Raw genomic sequence first — 18116 nt, forward strand, 5'->3', positions numbered from 1 at the left:
CCAGATCTCTGAAGGCAAAACCATTATGAGTTTTGAGTCCAGTGTGAGCTACTTTGCAAAGCGTTGTCTTGAAAAGGCTGGAAGCTCACAGGTAACTAAGAGCCCTGGGTTAGATTGACCCGACCCACATGAGAATCCTAAACACATGATCTTCAAACCTAATCCTACTCAACCTTCGCATAAGCCTATTCCCTCACAGACCCCAGTGAAAGAAAGCGTCTCTCCCTTACAGAGCAGCTATTTGCCCTACTGTTGAGAGTCACTCACCTTTTTCTTTTTAGCGGGCTGGTCCATTTTGGCTTGCAGGAAATCAATGAGTTTGGTTTGTTGAGAAATAGTGCCTTCCATTTTCACCTTCTCATGAGAGTAGAGAACCTAGAATCCGCAGGGACAAGGACAGCCTCAGAGGCGGACGGAAGCATTGTATTTAGATTTGGAAACTCAAATGGGAACATGAGAAACAAAACCGAGGCCAGCAAGATGGCTCTGTGGGTCGTGGTGCCCAGACAGCAAACAACAAAAGGACACTAACAACTGAAAAGAAGTGGGTAGGGGGTGGCTGTGAGGGAGGAGGGGAAGTGGGAAGGGGCAGGTGCAGGCATCGCCTGTCCACAGCGCCCCCTGCTGGCCCTCACCTGAATGTTTTCCAGCTGATACTCCAGGTCACTCCTTTCTGTCTTCAGCAGATCTGCCCGGTCCAGCGCCTCCTGCAGCCCTTGTGTCAGTCTGAAGATGTGGTTCTTCTGCAGGTCCATCTGCTGCTGCAACTTGGCTTGCTGGTGAGACGGAGGGGATGGCAAGAGGCTTGACACCGCACACTGTATGGCCCACTCCTGCCCCGGTTCCCATTCCCCACTGACTGCCAGCAGGGCACAGGAAGTTCCCTTGTGAGAACTCCTTCCAGAATTGCTGCTCATTTTCTATTCAAAGACAGGAGGACACAGCTGAAAAAGAGGTTCCTAGGAACCGCTGAAGGCTACATGCCTGCAATCTCACACTGCAAGGTAGCACTCATTCTATGTTACAAAGGCTGCCACTGTGGCACCTCAGAGCCCAATCCAGACCTGACAGCAAAGCGGCTCGAATCCGTTTGTCCCACTTGGGGGTGTCTAGGACCTCAGTGGGTGATCAGAAAAGCCACTGTGTGGACTGTGTGGTGTGCACAAAGACAGGTCACATCAGCCCTAACTTGAGGGTTGCCCCAGTAAATACATAGCCACAATTAGAGGATACATTTCTGCAGTGTGGAGACAAAGGAAGAACCTTGCTGTACAACAGGAGCTGGTAAAACCCCAGGAAAAGATCCGTTGTATAGATTGGAAAGAGTCTGTGTTGCGAAATCTAATTAAAATGTAAGTCAAGCAGCCTCTTCCTAAATGTGTTCCATCCGGGGAGACCCTGCTTGATTTCATGTACCCTCAGGTTATCTTGTAATCACAGCTACTGTGGCCCCCAGAACGTCTTCCCCTGGCGGGCTAGACTCTGCAGACTAAGGGAAAGCAAGTTAAGAAAACAAAATAAACATCACCGTGGGTGCTTCCAGATAGTCCAAGGCTGCCATCCCAGTCCACAACCCCAACAGAATGACAGACACAGTGGCCTCTGAGCTGACTGGCCCTCACCCTCTTACTTCCCCATTTCTATGGCAACGACTGCCAGAGGCATCGGGCTGTGCTAAGTAGAATCTGGAACCTGTGGTCATCTAGATCCTGGCTTACATTCTGGCTTAACCGCAGACAAGTTGTCTTGCCCAGGCTTTCTTCTTCCCTAGTGGGTGTAAGACCCTGCCTCTCCGGGTAACAACTTCACACACAGTCTGTCACACAGTAAGTGCTCACATAGATACTGGTAGTCTCTGTGTCTGTCCTTACGTCTGTCCTTCTTCCTTCTCTCCTTCTAATTCAGTCTTTTCCTCCCAGCCCAGCTGTGCTTAGCATGAGAGATGGCTAAACTGAATGCTCAGCTTCATGGAAGGAGGTTAGCAACGCATGTCTGGGTGTTTTTCAGATGAATTCCTAGGGGAGCTATCTTAGTCACAGTAGGACATTGGTAGCCTGAGGAGTGGCTAAGTGACAGGAGGTGTAGTCTGCTTGGAAAACAGACATCCTTGGGGACTGTGTCTTGCCCTGAACCGTCTTCTGTCTCCTGCTCTCCACTTCCTGGCTGCCATGGTTTGTACAGCTCCACTCCTCCAAACCCTCACAAAGATGAGTGCTTCTTCTGAAGCTATGAGCGAAAATAAATACTTCCTCCTGCAGGTCGTCTCTGTCACGTATAGCTTAGAATTCTAAACTAAACTGAAGTCCTTATTGAAACAAAAGGGAGGGAGGGAAAGAGGGAGAGGGGAGAGAGAGAGAGAGAGAGAGAGAGAGAGAGAAAGGAAGAGGGACGGAAGGGAGGAAGGCTGGGAGAGGAGGGAGGGAGGGAGGAAGGAAAAGAAAGCAGTTAAGATGCTGCCCCAAATGGCAGTCTTGATCCTTAGGACCAAGTGATTTCCTTCCTTTGCCTCCCCCCCCAACCGTGTTAGGACATTAATTAGCCAGCGGAAGCAAAGAGAAACAAGTCATGGGCACAAATGATTCACCTGGTGACAGCTGGGCCAAAAATATTTCTCCAAACTAAACACATCGATTTTCCATTGGCTCACCAGGATATGGGCTGTTTATTCACTATAATAAAAAGCAGGGGAAAGGGAGCCTTCTTTGCTGTGGAGTATTATTCAAAGCCATCTGTCCGCTGCCAAGAGAGGAGCGGAGGAGTATGCTTGTGGGTCAGAGCTCCCCTGGGAGGTGGCCCTTGCTGATGTGCTCATACCTGTCCAAGCACTTTGTGAGGGTGACAGGGAATGGGAAGGGTGACGCTGGTGGCCAGGACACAACTAGAGCAAGTGCAGGGAGCAGAAAAGGTGGTCGGAGGGAAGGAGAGACAGTGTGGTAGGACAGCATGTGAGAAACATCAGCTGAGTAAGTGTGGGGCGTGAAGATCAGGCTGAATGAACAGGCACAATGTCATGGCTAAGGAGCATCAGTGACCTGGCTACCCAAAGAGCCGAGGGACTGTGGGGACCTGCTGCTGAGCTCAGCGAGAGATGGAAAGTCTCCCCCACATGAAGAGCACACACAGACCATATTGCCGCCATGCAGGGGACAAGAAAGAGCACAAATGTCCTCTAGGGTTCCTGTGAGAACAATACAAACAAGTCCATGCACTAAGATACCCGGTAACTGTGTTAGTGACAGACATTTGTTGTTCATGAATGTGTGTTGTTTTGACTTGTTGGCTTTTGTTTTGTGTGTGTTGGACTTTTATCATTTATACTGTTGGGGACTGAACCCCATCCCTTGTTCAATTAACAACTAATTAACAACTAATTGCCTTAGGCAATTAACAACTCAGCCAGTGAAGTCACATTCCCATACATAAGTTGGGACTGGAAAGACAGCTCAGTGGTGCTCTTCCAGAGGACAAGAGCTGTTGCCAGCATCCACGTCAGTAGCTCACCACTGCTTTTAACTCCAGGTTCAGGGGAATCCAGCGTCCTCTCCAACTTCCCATAGGTACCCACACACATACGGGCAAGCACATACACATAAATAAAAACAAATCTGACTATTAATATTAATTCCTGATACCACACTAGCTTCAAAGTACTTGGCAGCTTGTAGGATTTTCAAAATAAAGGATTTTCTAGGAATTAAAGGTTGCTGGAAACTAGGAAGTGACATCCACAGTCCCTGCAGCAATCCTGGTAGAGTACCACAGAACCTGCCTGTGTGACATGCCGGGGAGGGGACCTCCCTCCCCGTGTCACACACCAACCAATGGGCGAATGGACATTCATCTCCAGCCTGACTTCCAGGCTGAGGCGGGAGAAAGGACCACTGTAAAGTCCGTAAGGGGAAGTAAGTCCTGAGAGGAATTTGCGCTGGGTGACATTAAAAGTTCCAGACTCTGTCTCATTTCAAAGTCTCTGACCCTTGAGGACAACCCTTTGAACTTATGAAGCACATTCCAGAACCCTGGATCCCAACATTCTGGCTTGGTAAGGGTTACTCTTTTTTTGCCTTGTAATGGTTTTTGATGATGTGTGAGTTCCAATTCAGACCAATGTTAGCCAGATGTCTATTCAAACATCTATCCGGAATGTTCTCAGCCCAAGTGAGAAGGTGGGGCTGAGTCAGGCTTCAGCATGCTATTCCTGGCTTTGCCACTGAGTCACCACGTAACCTTGGACCAAGCACGGAGCTGTCAGGGCCAGCGTGCCCTTTGCAGATGGGAAATGGGACATTCGGGAGCCTGGATTGTCTGCCCTGTTTCTGTTTCTAGCATGTGCCTAATGCAGGAACATTGCCTATTCACCCCAGAGAAAAGACCACCTGGTAGATTGATGGGTTCTATTACAGGTTAAGTGCTCCCGATATCAAAAGCTGAAACTGGAAATGCTCCCAATCCCAAAACTTCTTGAGTAAAATACCACAACTGAGCTCATGTGGTATTTTATGAGCTCACAGTCGAAATGTGGACCTTTAGAAACACTAGGCAAAGACTTGAGAGGTACAGCTCAGGGGTACAGTGCTTGTCCAATCTGCATCAGGCCCTGGGTTCAAGCCCCAGAACTGCACGCAAAACAGTCTAACATCACTGCCAGTCTTGGTAAGGGAATCAATGTTTACACTTGGGTCTCCTCCTCAAAAGATCATTGAAACGCCAGTATTTCAAAGATCCAAAATATTTCAGCTCTAAGTATTTTAGTAAGGAATGGAGTCAACCTAGAATAGAGTGAATTTCATTATATCTGAAAAAGCCATTTTATATGTGTTTGCATATATAAAATTTATCTTTAATTTTTGGTGACAAAACACATAACATAAAATTAATCACTTTAATGTTTCTCCTTCCCCCCTTTAAACAATGCCAAGATTGAACTGTCTCTTGCACACTAGACCACTTTAACTATTTCCCTCCTTTGTGTGCAGGGGGAGGTGGTTCTCTCCTTCTACCACGAGCAAAGATGGCACTCGGGTCACCCAGATTGGTAACCTTTAGTTCCTTTAGCAGCCAAGCCATCTCACCGGCTCCACCTTGATTCTGGAGATGGGGTTGTTCACTGAGCCTGAGGCTCACTGTTCAGCTAAGCGGGCAGCTCAATACTGAGCACTAAAGACACTCTGGTCTCTCCTCCACAGCACTGGGGTCCTAAGACAAGCCACTGCAATGCCGTGGATCCCAACCCAGGTGGACCTCATGCTTGTATGACAAGCACGTCACCGGTTGTTCCATCGCCCTAGCCCCCATCTTAGCCATGGACATATATGTTCAGCGGCACTAAGGATGTTCACATTGCTGCCCATCTGACACCACCACCCACCTCCAGAACCTCCCCAAGCGCCCAGCTGTAGTTCTTAAGGTGTGAATTTATAAGACACCTATCTGTAAGCAGTAAGACCTGCAATCTTTCCCTACTTCCCTCAGACAGAACAGCACAGCACATTCACAGCCACCAGCAGAATGCCCGGGGAGCTGTGCCCGCGTGATTATCAGGGGATTCTGGCAAACTGAACTGCTGGGCTCACAGAACAGAGACAGTGCCCTTCTCAAGCCCAGCTTTTCACCGTCTTGAGATGTACTATCTCTCGTAGTGATTCCATACAGACAAATAGATGACTTAAGCCTTAATGATGATCTGAAAGAATTCCTAAAATTATAAGTGATTATTAAGCTCTTTTATAGTGGGACTGCTATTGGATCCTTTTCTGACAGTCAGAACTGCAGTGAGAACTCTGCCAGTCTCCCCAGTGTCACCAGGCAATTGCTCTTAGATGGTAACCAGACTTTCTCCTACTCAGAGCACATTCCAAGAGGGTGTAAAACAATTAGCCAAAGGTCATAAAAAGGGAATTAATGATTTATTATCGTTGCTAGGACAGAAGATAAAATATTGACTGGCTTTAAAACTTCGCTAATAACTTAGTTATGGTTGTAAACCTTCAGTGAGCCTGTGGAGCTGAGACAGGTGATGGATGTTTAGTCAGATAATTACTCCTAGTGGATATGCATGCAAACATTCTCTGTTGTGAGCTTCTATTTCAGTTTATGATTTGATCTTTTGTGTGAACTTATGTTGAACTCTGTAACATGATCATGTGTTCTGAAAAATGTGTAAGTGCTGAGGACAAGGAGAAGAGAGAAAGAATCCCGCCCCCCTTTAGGGTCTTTCCACTTTTCTTTTTAGATTCCTTTGATAGGACACTTTTTACAACTTAGTAATAAATGCTATAATCACTTCTCAAAGTGTCCCTTTTTCTTCGGTGACTTCCTACTAGCAGGTTGAAGGTTTTTAGGGTAGCACAGATCCTGCTGAGACAGGACAAAGGCCACATCACTAACTCCCCACTGTTGGGCTACAGGTGTCAACTGCCTAAGCCAGCAGCAGCCTTTTACCCTCAGAAAGAGCAACAACGTTTTTAGGACTTTTTAGAAGTTCTCAGCAGTTCAGGACAGTTGGAGAGCAGGACTTCTGGAGACCCACCAGACTTTAAAGCCACACCAGAGCCCTACTCGGTCCCTGCCACTACCCTCTCCAGGCTGGGAGGCTCCCTCCCAGCAGACATAGACTCGCTCAGCCGTGGCTCAGTGAACATTTATTGGGTATATACACTTACCATGACAAACGCCAGTCTCAATGAGGTGTCAGACCGGAAGTGACAGAGAGACCTCTCTAGCCTCCAGGAGACATTCTTTAACTGTCAAACTTTACCAAGTGTTATATGCTCCTTACTCTACCTCAAAGACTGTAGTTCCAAAATCTCTAATTTGGCTCCATTCATCCGAAGATAACATAACAAATTTCCTCTTTCGAAATCTTATGAGGGGGGTAGGGGAGGGAGCTGGCTCAGTGGGTAAAAATATTTCCTGTGCAAGAAGGAGCACCTGAGTTGGAATTCCCACCATCTGCCCAAAGTGCTGAGTGTGACTGTGGATGCCTGTAACCCCAGGGTGGGGGCAGAGGCACCTGGATCTCTTAAGCTCACCAGTCTAGTCAAAATGCCGACTTTCCACTTCAGTGAGAGGCCCTGTCTCATGGCAATGAAGTGGACAGCAATAGACAAGTCACCAACACGCTTCTCTGTCCTCTGCATGTGTAAGCACACAGGCGCATAACTCCCCCCACACACACATTATGTAACACACGTGTATCACACACACACACTGGTGCTGCCTCCCAGGTGGATCACACTCACCTCCTCCAGCAGCCTCTGTTTGAGCTCCCGCTCTGTTTCCAGCTTCTGCTGTAAGCTCCGGGCATTCATTTCCAGCATGGCATGCTTCTTCTCCAGGTCATTGAGCTGCGCATTTGGGGAAATTGGCCATGATGCTGCATTTGGGTAGGTTAAGAGACTGCAGACTTTTTTGAGATGTTCCCAAACCAAGGTCTAAGAGTCACAAGTTTTCAATTGTGGGGGGAGTTGGTGAGGAAGGGAATCCCCCGTGTGTGACTGCAACAAGTTTTAATATGGCTGCTCAGGTCACCTGCCACACTTTGCCTGAATTTAATTCAATAATCATATTCTTAGGGCTTTTTACATGTTATCACTACTGTGATGGGAAGATGGCCAACCCCTCCCAAGGGCATTATTTGGGCCAGAAAGGCAGAGAGGGTGGCTACCATGAGGCAAAACCACAAAGGACAAAGGCCTGTCATTTTAGAAGAAAGGGTGATGAGAGAAAATGGCATCAGAAACAGGTGAGATGAAGTGGAACAGGGACATCTGGACAGACAGAAGTCGGCTACTAAATACTACACAAATATCCAACTAGAACACAGCATGCAACCCAGAAAGGCTCATTGTCTCCAGACACGAAATGTACTTTCTTTATTAAAGTTATTAAAAACTGTAACCAGCTAGACTCTGAGTCGGAACTATCCTTGAGCGGCAAGCTACAGCCTTGAGTCCAGTGGCCTTGTTTCTATGAATTTCTGGTAAGAAAACAGTCACAGATGTCCATAAAGATTTATGTTCATTGAGCGTTATTCATATGCGGAAAAAAAATTGGAAGAAGCCCAAATTTCCTGTACAAAGGAAATGCTTAAATTAGGTGCCTGCCTGTGATTTTGTTTTTTCAGAATTCTATGTTTAAAAAAAATATTTAATAAGTCAGGAAAAGCCTCAGTTACATGATTTTTTTAAAAAAAGATGGTATAGTATATAAATAGTAAAGGCTGAAACTTATTTTGAAAAGTGTGTGCACACACACGTGTGTACATGTGCATGCACGCATGCGTATGTATGCACAAGAAGGAGTGAGAGGCTGTAAATACGTTCCCACCACTCAAAGTCATTGTTACCAGCTCTTTTCACCTTCCCTGTGCTTGTGTTATTTTCCACAATGGCCCTCGGTAATAACTTTATAAACATATAATCAGTGTTATTTTAAAGTGCAGCTTTCGGATTGCCTGTTTATGTGTACATATGTGAGAAGGAATGTGTGCTCCAGTAGCGTGTCTCTGACATCTGTTGCTATCTGTCACTCTCAAGTTCTACACTTTTTTCCGAGTTTATCTGACAAAACCACCAAATAGTGGTGCATCTGTGTAGATGCATCTCAGGGCACAGGGCACAGAGAGAACACAAGTATTCCTAACAGTCCCGTGCTGAGAATGTGTGTGCATAGTTAGACCCTCCCTACTGAGCTCTGAATGTCCCCCCAAAATTCTCGTATTAGACACGGAGTCTGACTCAAGTCTGAGTGACATTTGAACGTGGGGCCTCTGGGGGTATTCGTTTACACGAGGCTGGAAGGGTGGGGCCTCCCACAGAGCTTTAGCATCCGTCCTGTCTCAGCACGCAGCGTCAGCCACCATCATGACACAGTAAGAGTTCGCAACAGATGCCAGCGCCCTGACCTGGGACGTTTCCAGTCTCTAGAGCTATTAGCCAAGTAGTATGCTTTTATAAATTACCTCGTCTCAAGTACGTGGTTATGGTGACAAGAAATGGACTAGACTAGACTCACCGTGAACACGGCTGCCTACAGTCACGCTGAAACAGTCACTGTCACGTGTCTTCTGAAAACATGAGACTTACAGAGCCTTCCAGGAATAAAACGGTGTTGTGTGTACCCAGTGCTGGACTTTGGGGCCCCAGATAGGTAGATGTTAAAAACTCACCATCAAACCAAGATAACCCCATACCCAGCTCACCCAGCTACGCCACTGCCAACCCACTGCCCATGATGAGTCATAGCAGATGTTTTTGGAGTGAGCAAAGGAATGTTTTTGAAATATGTTTATCATGGGTTGTATCTGAATTCGTGTTAACCCTGCCTTTAAAGGAGGAAATGAAGCCATTTCCTACACGGCAGAGGGGTCGTGCTGACCTTGTCCGACAGGCTCTCCGCTTTGAGCTTCTGCTCTTTGAGAGCCTGCTGCAGCGCGAGAATCTCGGCTTTATGTTCCTTCACAGCCAACTCCACCACCTGGCGAGACTCGGTGATCCGCTGATCAGCTCTAGCCCTGCCAGAGAAGCACAGGCCCAGTCAGAAGCCCCGTCCACTGACCCGGAGGGAGGAGGCAGGTCCGTTTCCAACCACGGATTCTACCTTTAAATGCTGTCTTCCTTCCTGACAGCTTACAGAGCAAAAATCTGACCCACTTCAGACTTGGGTTAAAATTGCCCTGCAGCGGTAAAGCTCCTGTGGGGCCTAACTGGAAAGGCTGTAGAGGAAAAGCCATTCTCAAATGCAACCAGACCGAATGGGGGTGCGTCTAGAGCGCCACAGCTTCCCTGTGGGGCAGAGAAAGTAGGAGACCCCCTACCACACTCCACCAAGGAACCAGAGTGTGAGGTGGGCCATGGGAGACCACTTTGAGTTCTCAAGAAAGTCTTCTCGCTGAGCACAAGAAAGGCCTAAGGGTTCTGAGTTCTCATAAAAGGTTGAAACTTGAACCTGACAAATGTATCCACCACTAAAGAACACAGAGATTCAAATGTAAAAGGGGAAAACAATTCTCTTCCCACGTGTGAGTCCTACGTTTTCTAGCCTCTGCACTTCGGCCCCTGGGTGGCGAAGTTCTGCTCCACAAATTCTTCCCCTCCCTGGATGAACCCGCCCAGGGGCTCCTAAAGCTGCCCAGCTCCACCTCCCAGAGGCCACGCCTCCCTGCTCTCCACCTGAAGCACAAGTCCGCGTCTCCAAGTGTGCAGGGGAAAGATGGAGGATAAGGACAATGATTTAACCAGTACATTCTGTCCAGCTACATAATTTCAAACAAGAAGCTGGGAAGGGGGAGGGCATGGCAGGGAGGGAGTGAGCCACAACTTTTCCCAACTGTCCTGATGAAGCAGCCTGTGATGAAACAGTCCACACATCCTTTCCACCCCTCAGACTTGAGCCTGACAGGACCGAAGGGACACAGTTGAGCTTGAGGGTGGGGTGGGAGGGGTCTGTGTCTAGACTTCTTGGGGAGCCCAACAGTTTGGAAGGAAGCCTTTTAGAAAGGCTTTTAAAACTACAGTCCTTCCCACCACACACCCAAAAGTAGCTGCTGCTCCCAGGTCCCCTTGCAGTCTGAGCTTTCTCATCGTTTACTACTGAGCTTTCCAATTTCAACCCAGCCAGGAGGCAGCCTGTTCAGACAGCCTGTCTTACTGCAAAGTCCCACAGCCCCCGAGTAGTCATGGGGATAGAAAGACCCTGACACAGGCGGATCGGGGAACCCTGCTAACAGGAAACCCACGGGGGAGGGGCTGGCATCAGCAGAGATGAAGGATAAACACCATGCAGGAAGAAATATGAAGTCCCGGGCTGGTGCTCGCCCACGTGAGGAAGTGAGACAGGACCCTCAGGGTTCACAGTAAGTTCTTGTCATCTTAACATGGTTAGAACAGATAGAGCCGTGTGCTGTCATGGGCACTAACTAAGCATCAAAGTCTCTTCAGTTAGGTGGCACATTTGACAGGAACAGAGCTTCCTAAGCTGTGGTGGGCCCAGCAGGGAGAATTGAAAACCAGGCAGGAGCATACAGAAAACTACTATTTAAGAGAAAAGACAGGGCTGGGGCGGAGAGAGGAGGAAGTGAGCGCAAGCCCAGGCTCACGCCAGGGGATGCTGGGTGACTTCTGGGATTGTTTTTGGATGTCACAGCTTGAGAAATAAGTTGCTACTGGCATCTAGTGAGAAGAAACCAGCAAGGTGCACCCCTGTGCTACAAAACAGACCATCCTACGCACAGATAACAGGGATTCCCAGGTAACTCAAGGCGCCAGGCCTCAAGAACAAAAGGAAAAGGAGAGTCCTCGTGAGCAAGAGTCAAAGGGTGGGCATCTCACTACATGGTGACATGGTTGGGTTAGGAATCTTGGTAAGGTCATTTCTACAGAATAAAAACATGCCAGCCACTACCACAGGACTCACACTCATCAGGTCTACAGCCAGAATGTCCACCCCTTCCTGGCTCACCTAAGGCTCTCCTGGTTATCACCCTGAGCATCCTGCATGCCAGAAGAAACCAGAGGCTCTCAGAGGGACTGGGGGATGGTCACATGGCACTGGCCTTCTACACGGGGGAGCCCCCACCTGCTCTGCTTCTCTGTGTCTAGCATCCTCTGCAGCTCGCGAACTCGACACTCAAACTGGGACTTCTCGTCCCCGAGGACGCTCCTCCAGGCCTCCCACTGACGCTCCTTCTCCAGCAGCTCATCGTTCAGGGCCTCCAGGTCCATGACTTGCTCCTCCAACATGGTGCACGTCGTCTTCAGGGCCTCCATCGTCTGCAAACCAGTAGCACTGAGTTGTGCCTTGTGTCAAACGGGGATTCCTAGAAGTTACCTTTGTCAAACAAGCCTCAGGAAAGCTCAAGTTCCTAACTGCAGACTCAGAGACAGTTTGTTTTTCTCTCCCACATCCTGAGGGGACCAGATGACAACAGACTGACGATCGATCACCTGTTCTACCGTCTGAGGGGTGCAATGCAAAGCCAGTCTCTGGGTGGGAGGGACACACACCCAAAATCCCAGCACTAAGAAGGTCAAGAGTTCACTGTAAGTTCCAGCAGGTGGGGTTCCACAGTGAGACCCTGTCCTTAAAAACCAGTTATACGGCTTTCCAGAGCTCCTATTTGTATGTGAGTGTCTATGGGGGCCGTACATGCTGTTGAATCCCTTGGAATTGGAGGTTACAGACTGTTGAGAGCTACCCAGTGAGGGTGTCCGGAAACGAGCCCACACCCTCTGGGAAAGCAGTAAGGGCTCTTCTCAGCAGCCATTTTAAACCTTTAATTCTTGGGTATAAGCTGGAACTGACAAGAAGCTCGTTTGTAGGAGCCAGCCCGGTCTTGAAACCCCCAGCTCCTTCTAAATCCTAAGGGTCCTCCAGGGACCCCAGGGCCCAGGCTGCCTCTTACTTGCTTCTGGCTGGTGAGCTGCATCTCCCGCTCGGTGATCTCACGGCGGAGATGGTCCACCTCACTCCGCAGCTGCACAATCTCATCATTGGCACCAGAAGCCTCATCGAGTTGTTTGGACAGGTAGAAGTTTTGGTTGTTGAGCTCAGCGTTGTCCTCGGTGAGCTGGTTCAGCTGCTCCTCCAAGTCGGTGATGACCTATGGGGTGGGGGTGGAAGGAGGGCGAGAGGGGGAACATGGATCAGAACAGCTCACTGTCGTAAGGATTCTTAAACCGGTGGTTGGAAAGCTGCAGCGGGTTGGGTCACATTTCATGGTCACGGGGACCAACGTGCAGCTGACTTGATGCTGAACTCAAGCTCCTTAGTTAAAACACACACAGGGGCGGAGGGATGTCTCCTTTCTCTCTAACTTGAGGTCTATGTATAAAATACAGCAAGAGCCAGTCAACCAAGTACTAAACGGATGGGCCAAGTTTAAGTGAGATCTGGTTAACAGCAGGAAGAACTAGGCAAGGAGGGGCGTCTAACTGAAACCGGCACAGCCCCAGGCACGGCCTTAGGAAGCCAAGTAAAGTCTTACTGGTGAAGAATCACAATAAAGACTCTAAGGGTTATTTGAGTAAAATCCCAGGCGGTGAATTTAATTCTGGGTAACAAAGATGGGGAAGGAATCTTAAGGGGAACTTGGATAATTCTGAGGATACAATGCCACATCGCGATGCTGCTTTAATGGATTCTACTATGCAGTTGAGTTCTCCAAGTATATGAAATTGTCATTTTATTGAGAGAGATTTAATCTGGTTTTACTAAATTATTTCCCTGTTCAATGGCAGACAGACTTCAATTTCGGTGTGTTTAGCTGGGCTATTCTCCTTGCCAGGCTTAAGGAACAGTGCTTACAGAGCACACTTATATAAAATACTTTACAAGTTCAAGGGTAATTTTCTCATAATAGTTAGAATAAGGCACACGGGCCATGAATTAAATTTTATGCAACAAAAGGAAGTAAATTAAAAGGAAACATCTTTAAGCCTACAATTATTAACTGTTTCTGCCCCTATAACAGACACAGCTCACGATCCATCAGCATTGCTTTCACGCCTAATTTCTTTTCAAGCCTACTGACCAATGAAATATATATCTTCCTGAATTAAAGAATTAAAGACCGTAAATTAAGGACATCTCTTTGACAAACCCCAGAACTCCCCCCCCCCCCAGTTGCTATTCCCTCGGGGCAGGAAATGGTCTAGAACATAGATCTGTTTAGAACGTGGACACCTGTGTTGACTCTTGTGTGCTCTTGAGCAGTCAAGACTGTGGTCAGGATCTTGAACAAAACTGCTTCCTCAGAAACTTGTGTTACTCCCCCACCCCAGGACAGTTTGCCTCAAATGGTTCCTGCATCTGTCACCTTCCAGGGCCATGGCTAAGTCAAGACAGACAACTGCAAGCACTCAGCCTGTCTTCATCTCACACATAGCCCCACCACGTAGCCTGTCGCATGTGCTGTAAATGTCTCTACCTAACCATCTGCTTCTTTCTGCCCCTTCCTGAGGAGAAATAGCAGAATGGGGAAACACGCAGGCCTGTCAGACTCCAAAACTTCAAGTGAGTTTGAACTTGGGTGGGTTTTTCCATCTATGACATAGAAATTATACTATATTCTTCATCTTTTAACTACCTTGTATCTGTTCAAGTCCGGTGGCATGAGAGATACAGGGATATAAATTAATGACCAAAATGCTATTCCATTCTGAAAGTCTCTCGAGGAACGTATTAACTGCAGAAAATCTCCTCACAGAGAATGTATAATTTCCTTGACATTCAAGGTTATATTTAAGCTTTTGGGTACCAACTTCTTTTCTTTGATTTACAGGGGGAAAGAAAAGTTTATTATGAGCCCATTTCTGTTATCTCTTCTTTTTTGCCCAAAATAAGACTATAAAGAGCTAAAGAAAAAACCCAAGAAAAACTAATGAGGTGATACGGCCCGGGTCTTCCATCACTGAGGCAGGTCTGCTGGAGAAGGCAAGGTCCCCCTGCTCCCAATGTCATCGGGTCTTCAAGGGACCCGTCTTTGGCGTAATTCTAGCATCTGATCTCTGCTTCTGTATTTGTCACTGTCTCACTTTCCTCATTTGACTAGATGAGGGTAATGTGTACAAGAGCATGTGGACAGCATGTATGATGCATGAATGCATGTGCATGTGAGCATGTGTGCTGCATGTGTTCATGTGTGAGAGCATGCATGATTCATGCACTTGTGCATTAGTGTAAGAGAAAGAGAGCGTGTGAGTGCATGCATGTGTTCATGCTTGTTGCCATGAAGGACTTTAAAACATTCCAACTCACTGGACTGCCCCATCTGCTTAAGTCAGAACATGTTGGCTTTTGTCCCTTTCAAATGGCTGAGGGGAGGCTGTGGTAACTTGACAAAACTTGAGCCCAGCCCTGAAACATACATAAGGTTGCCTTATGCCTACAGGATGTGCTCTGAAACAGATGGCAGAGATTGTCCAGCTACTTAAGACATATGTAGACATATGTAGCAGGTTGGCCTCAAACTCAGCATCCTCCTGCTTCAGCCTCGGGGCCGGGACTACGGCGTGTGCCAATGTCTGGTGCCCTTCTTGCTTCTGGACAAGGTAACTTGTAAAACTCCTTACTTTTTCTTTGTGACCATGAGTAAATTCTTTCCACACTGAGGGCAGATGGCCTGTTTACTGACAGACTTAGTCATGAGTTCACTGTTAGGTCCTAGGAACAGAGGGTTAAAGAAAAGATAAACAGAAAGCCTAGTTCTATCTTCAGTAAAAATGACAGGGCTGGGGCAGCTTCCACACACGGGGGCCAGCCAGGTATTCTTGTAGGCTGTTTTGCAGACAAGAGATCTTGGTGCAGTTCTAAGAAAGAAGAAGAATATAAAACTGTCTCCTCTCAGCTTCAAAAAAACAAAAAAACAAAAAAACAAAAAGAAAAAAAACCAAAACCTTGTGAACCTCACCGTTACAGAACTGCATGTTGACCCCTCACACCCAACCAGGAGACAAAGAGCAAGAGTGTGCGGAGGAAGAGGGCCAGTAGCGTGTTACTGTGGAGTCAGGCAGTCAGACCACACGCATCAGCAGCAAAGGCTGGGGGCCGACATCCTATTTTAATGCCTACTTTCCCGAAGGCAGCTATTTGCATATTATTTATTTTTAATCTTATAGCTGACAGATTGATTCATAATTAAAGCTGTGTCATATGCTTGCCCACCAACTCCCCTCTAAAACAGACTTAGGGAGGGGTTTAGGTGCCAGATTGAATCGAATCCTTTTTAAAAGATCCTTTCAAATCACAGAAATGGTCTGGGCCTGGAAGTCTCCTGCCCCCGAGCTTTCTGAAATTGCTGCTAGGCGCTCCTCAAGACTGGGTGGTTATGGCATCCTTACCTGAAGCAGAGGTGATAGATGTGCCTGGCAGGGGCATCATGGACAGCACTAAAAGGGTGGACCACCCCAGAAAACCTCCCACAGCATCTTGAAAGCGACACTGAACTTGCCCGTGTCACTGAGGCCCATTTTTGTGGCTAAATGTAGAAAGGCCATTTCTCCAAACCAAAGCTTATGCTAGGAGCCCAAAGCAACAGGAGAAGCCAAGGACAGTTAGTCCTGCCCGTGGGTCAAGTCCATGCACTGCAAAACTACTGTGGGGGTCCTTGGAGGCATGGCCTCTGATGCCAAGGGGTCCCTGCTGCTGAGGTTTTGCTCTTTCTGGAAGTCAAGTCCTTGTCAGAAGCAGGCAGTTCCCCATCTTCCCTCACCCAGCACTTAAACTACAGTCACTAGCTGTGAGCTGGAAAAATCAATGTCAGGTTGAGGCAAAGCAACATAGGTTAGCCTCATTATACAGCAACAAAGGAGCATAGGTTAGCCCCATTATACAGCAACAAAGGAGCATAGGTTAGCCCCATTATACAGCAACAAAGGAGCATAGGTTAGCCCCATAATACAATGGCAAGGAAATGGGAGCCAGGGAGGATGGTGTCAGGTAGGCTACTGGAGGCCACTTTAGAGGCCACGGCTCAGACCACTGTGCCTCCCAGCTCTTCCAGCTGATGTGTGGAGTGGCTTAGTTAGGTCAGTGCCCCTCCTCAATACGTTTGGAAAGAATCCCAGAGGCCTGGCCACCAAATGCCATCAGTAAAGGAAACAAACACTGGAAATCACTGTCTCACAGAAATCAAATTAATCCCACATACCCACAGGTTCCCTTACAGCCCAACTTCCAATTTTATAAATGGCGGCCAGGCTCCCTAGAGTAGCAGGCAAATTTGAAGGGTGCTGGGTATTTCTTTTCCTGACCCTGACAGTTGGTTTCCCGTGTGTACACACACTTTGAAGCCCGCACCCATCCCACCCCAATCACATACAAAAATGGCTTCTTTGAAGTGCTTATCCTAGGAAACTAAAGGAAGTAAAAGGATGTTTAGGCAAAAGGCACAATTTTAAAGCCATCCAAGTTTAAGGAAGGATCAGTCATATGAAGGGATCACAGACTTAGATAATTGATCAGTACAAGTCCATAAAAGCTGACGATTGCCCTAGAAGCTGCTGCTGAATACACCTCATTGTTTTCCCTCTCATTTAACAGTGTTGATGTAGTGCTTTGAGTAAAAAGATAGCTGTATTTTTACCAACTGCATCTACCAACCTTTCTAGGCGCAGGCCCTTCTTCTGAAAGATGTTTAAGTGCATCACAAAGGGCACAAAGGGTTTCAGGGACAGTATGCGGAAGGCTGGGGTGTGTGTGTGTGTGTGTGTGTGTGTGTGTGTGTGTGTGTGTGTGTGTTTTACAAGCAAATCACTGGTGCACCAATAAGAAAGCAGAAACAAGAACAGGGTCAGGATCCACGAGATCCTCAAGGAAGGAACCAGAGATCAGTGCCTGCAGCCAGCAAAGGATCTGCACCGGGACCTAAGTCAGCTGACTTCCTAAGATCCACATGTCCACCAGGGAGGGTGGGCCAAACTGTGGTCCTCGTCACACAGTGAAAACACGAAGGAAGGAGAAAGAGAGCAGACCTTGGCCAGGTCCACAGGAGACCCCACAGGTGAGTCGTGGGAGCTGCCTACGGGCTGAGACACCCTGCGGCTACGTATGCTGTGGCTATCCTGTGGGTAGCTAAGATGCAAAACCTTGACGAAGCACACCCAAGACCGAATGCCCAGTTAGTCGGGAAGGGGGTCTCTGTGGAGTCTAATACACAGATGTACACGTGTGGGAGGGGCCGTCTCTGGAAGTTCACAGATGTAAAGAATAAAAGCAGGGACAGTGCCACTGAGAAGTGACCGAGAAAGTGAGAGCCTGAAGACCAAAGGCTCGGAAGCACAAATAAGGAACGTCCCCATCTCCTCAGAGGGGCCTATTTCTGTCCTTCATTTTGATCAAAAATAGAGCTTGCTTCTCCACTGACTTGACGAGATTACATAAGCTGTGACTGAGGCTTGTCTACTGATGGAACTCCCTGCAGAAGCGGAGTTACCCACCAGGGTCCTGGCTTGTGAATTTGCTTATTAAAAAAGCAGATTTTACTCTAGAAAGATATACTTTCTTGGTCCACAGGAGAACTGATTGGCCCTTCTTCTTCTTGGCAGAGGCCACAGTTGGAGAAGCCATGTCGAAACCCAGTCCCTGGCATTTGGTCAGTTTCTAGCCTGGGTGAGCCC

General features: G+C 47.7%; 1 protein-coding gene across 1 annotated transcript in view; it reads right to left on the reverse strand.

Moving 5' to 3' along the window:
- Positions 1–18116, reverse strand: part of CIT (citron rho-interacting serine/threonine kinase) — a gene marked incomplete at both ends in the record, with an annotated part of 147748 nt that overhangs the window by 22126 nt on the left and 107506 nt on the right. Inside the window, 6 exons of the mRNA XM_080940451.1 lie at positions 268–375; positions 636–776; positions 7242–7346; positions 9379–9514; positions 11578–11771; positions 12404–12601. Coding sequence (XP_080796577.1) covers positions 268–375; positions 636–776; positions 7242–7346; positions 9379–9514; positions 11578–11771; positions 12404–12601 — 882 coding nt within the window. The remainder of the gene's footprint in view (positions 1–267; positions 376–635; positions 777–7241; positions 7347–9378; positions 9515–11577; positions 11772–12403; positions 12602–18116) is intronic.

This window comes from Micromys minutus (assembly GCF_963924665.1).
Source record: "Micromys minutus genome assembly, chromosome: 29".
In the NCBI taxonomy this organism is placed as follows: domain Eukaryota; kingdom Metazoa; phylum Chordata; class Mammalia; order Rodentia; family Muridae; genus Micromys; species Micromys minutus.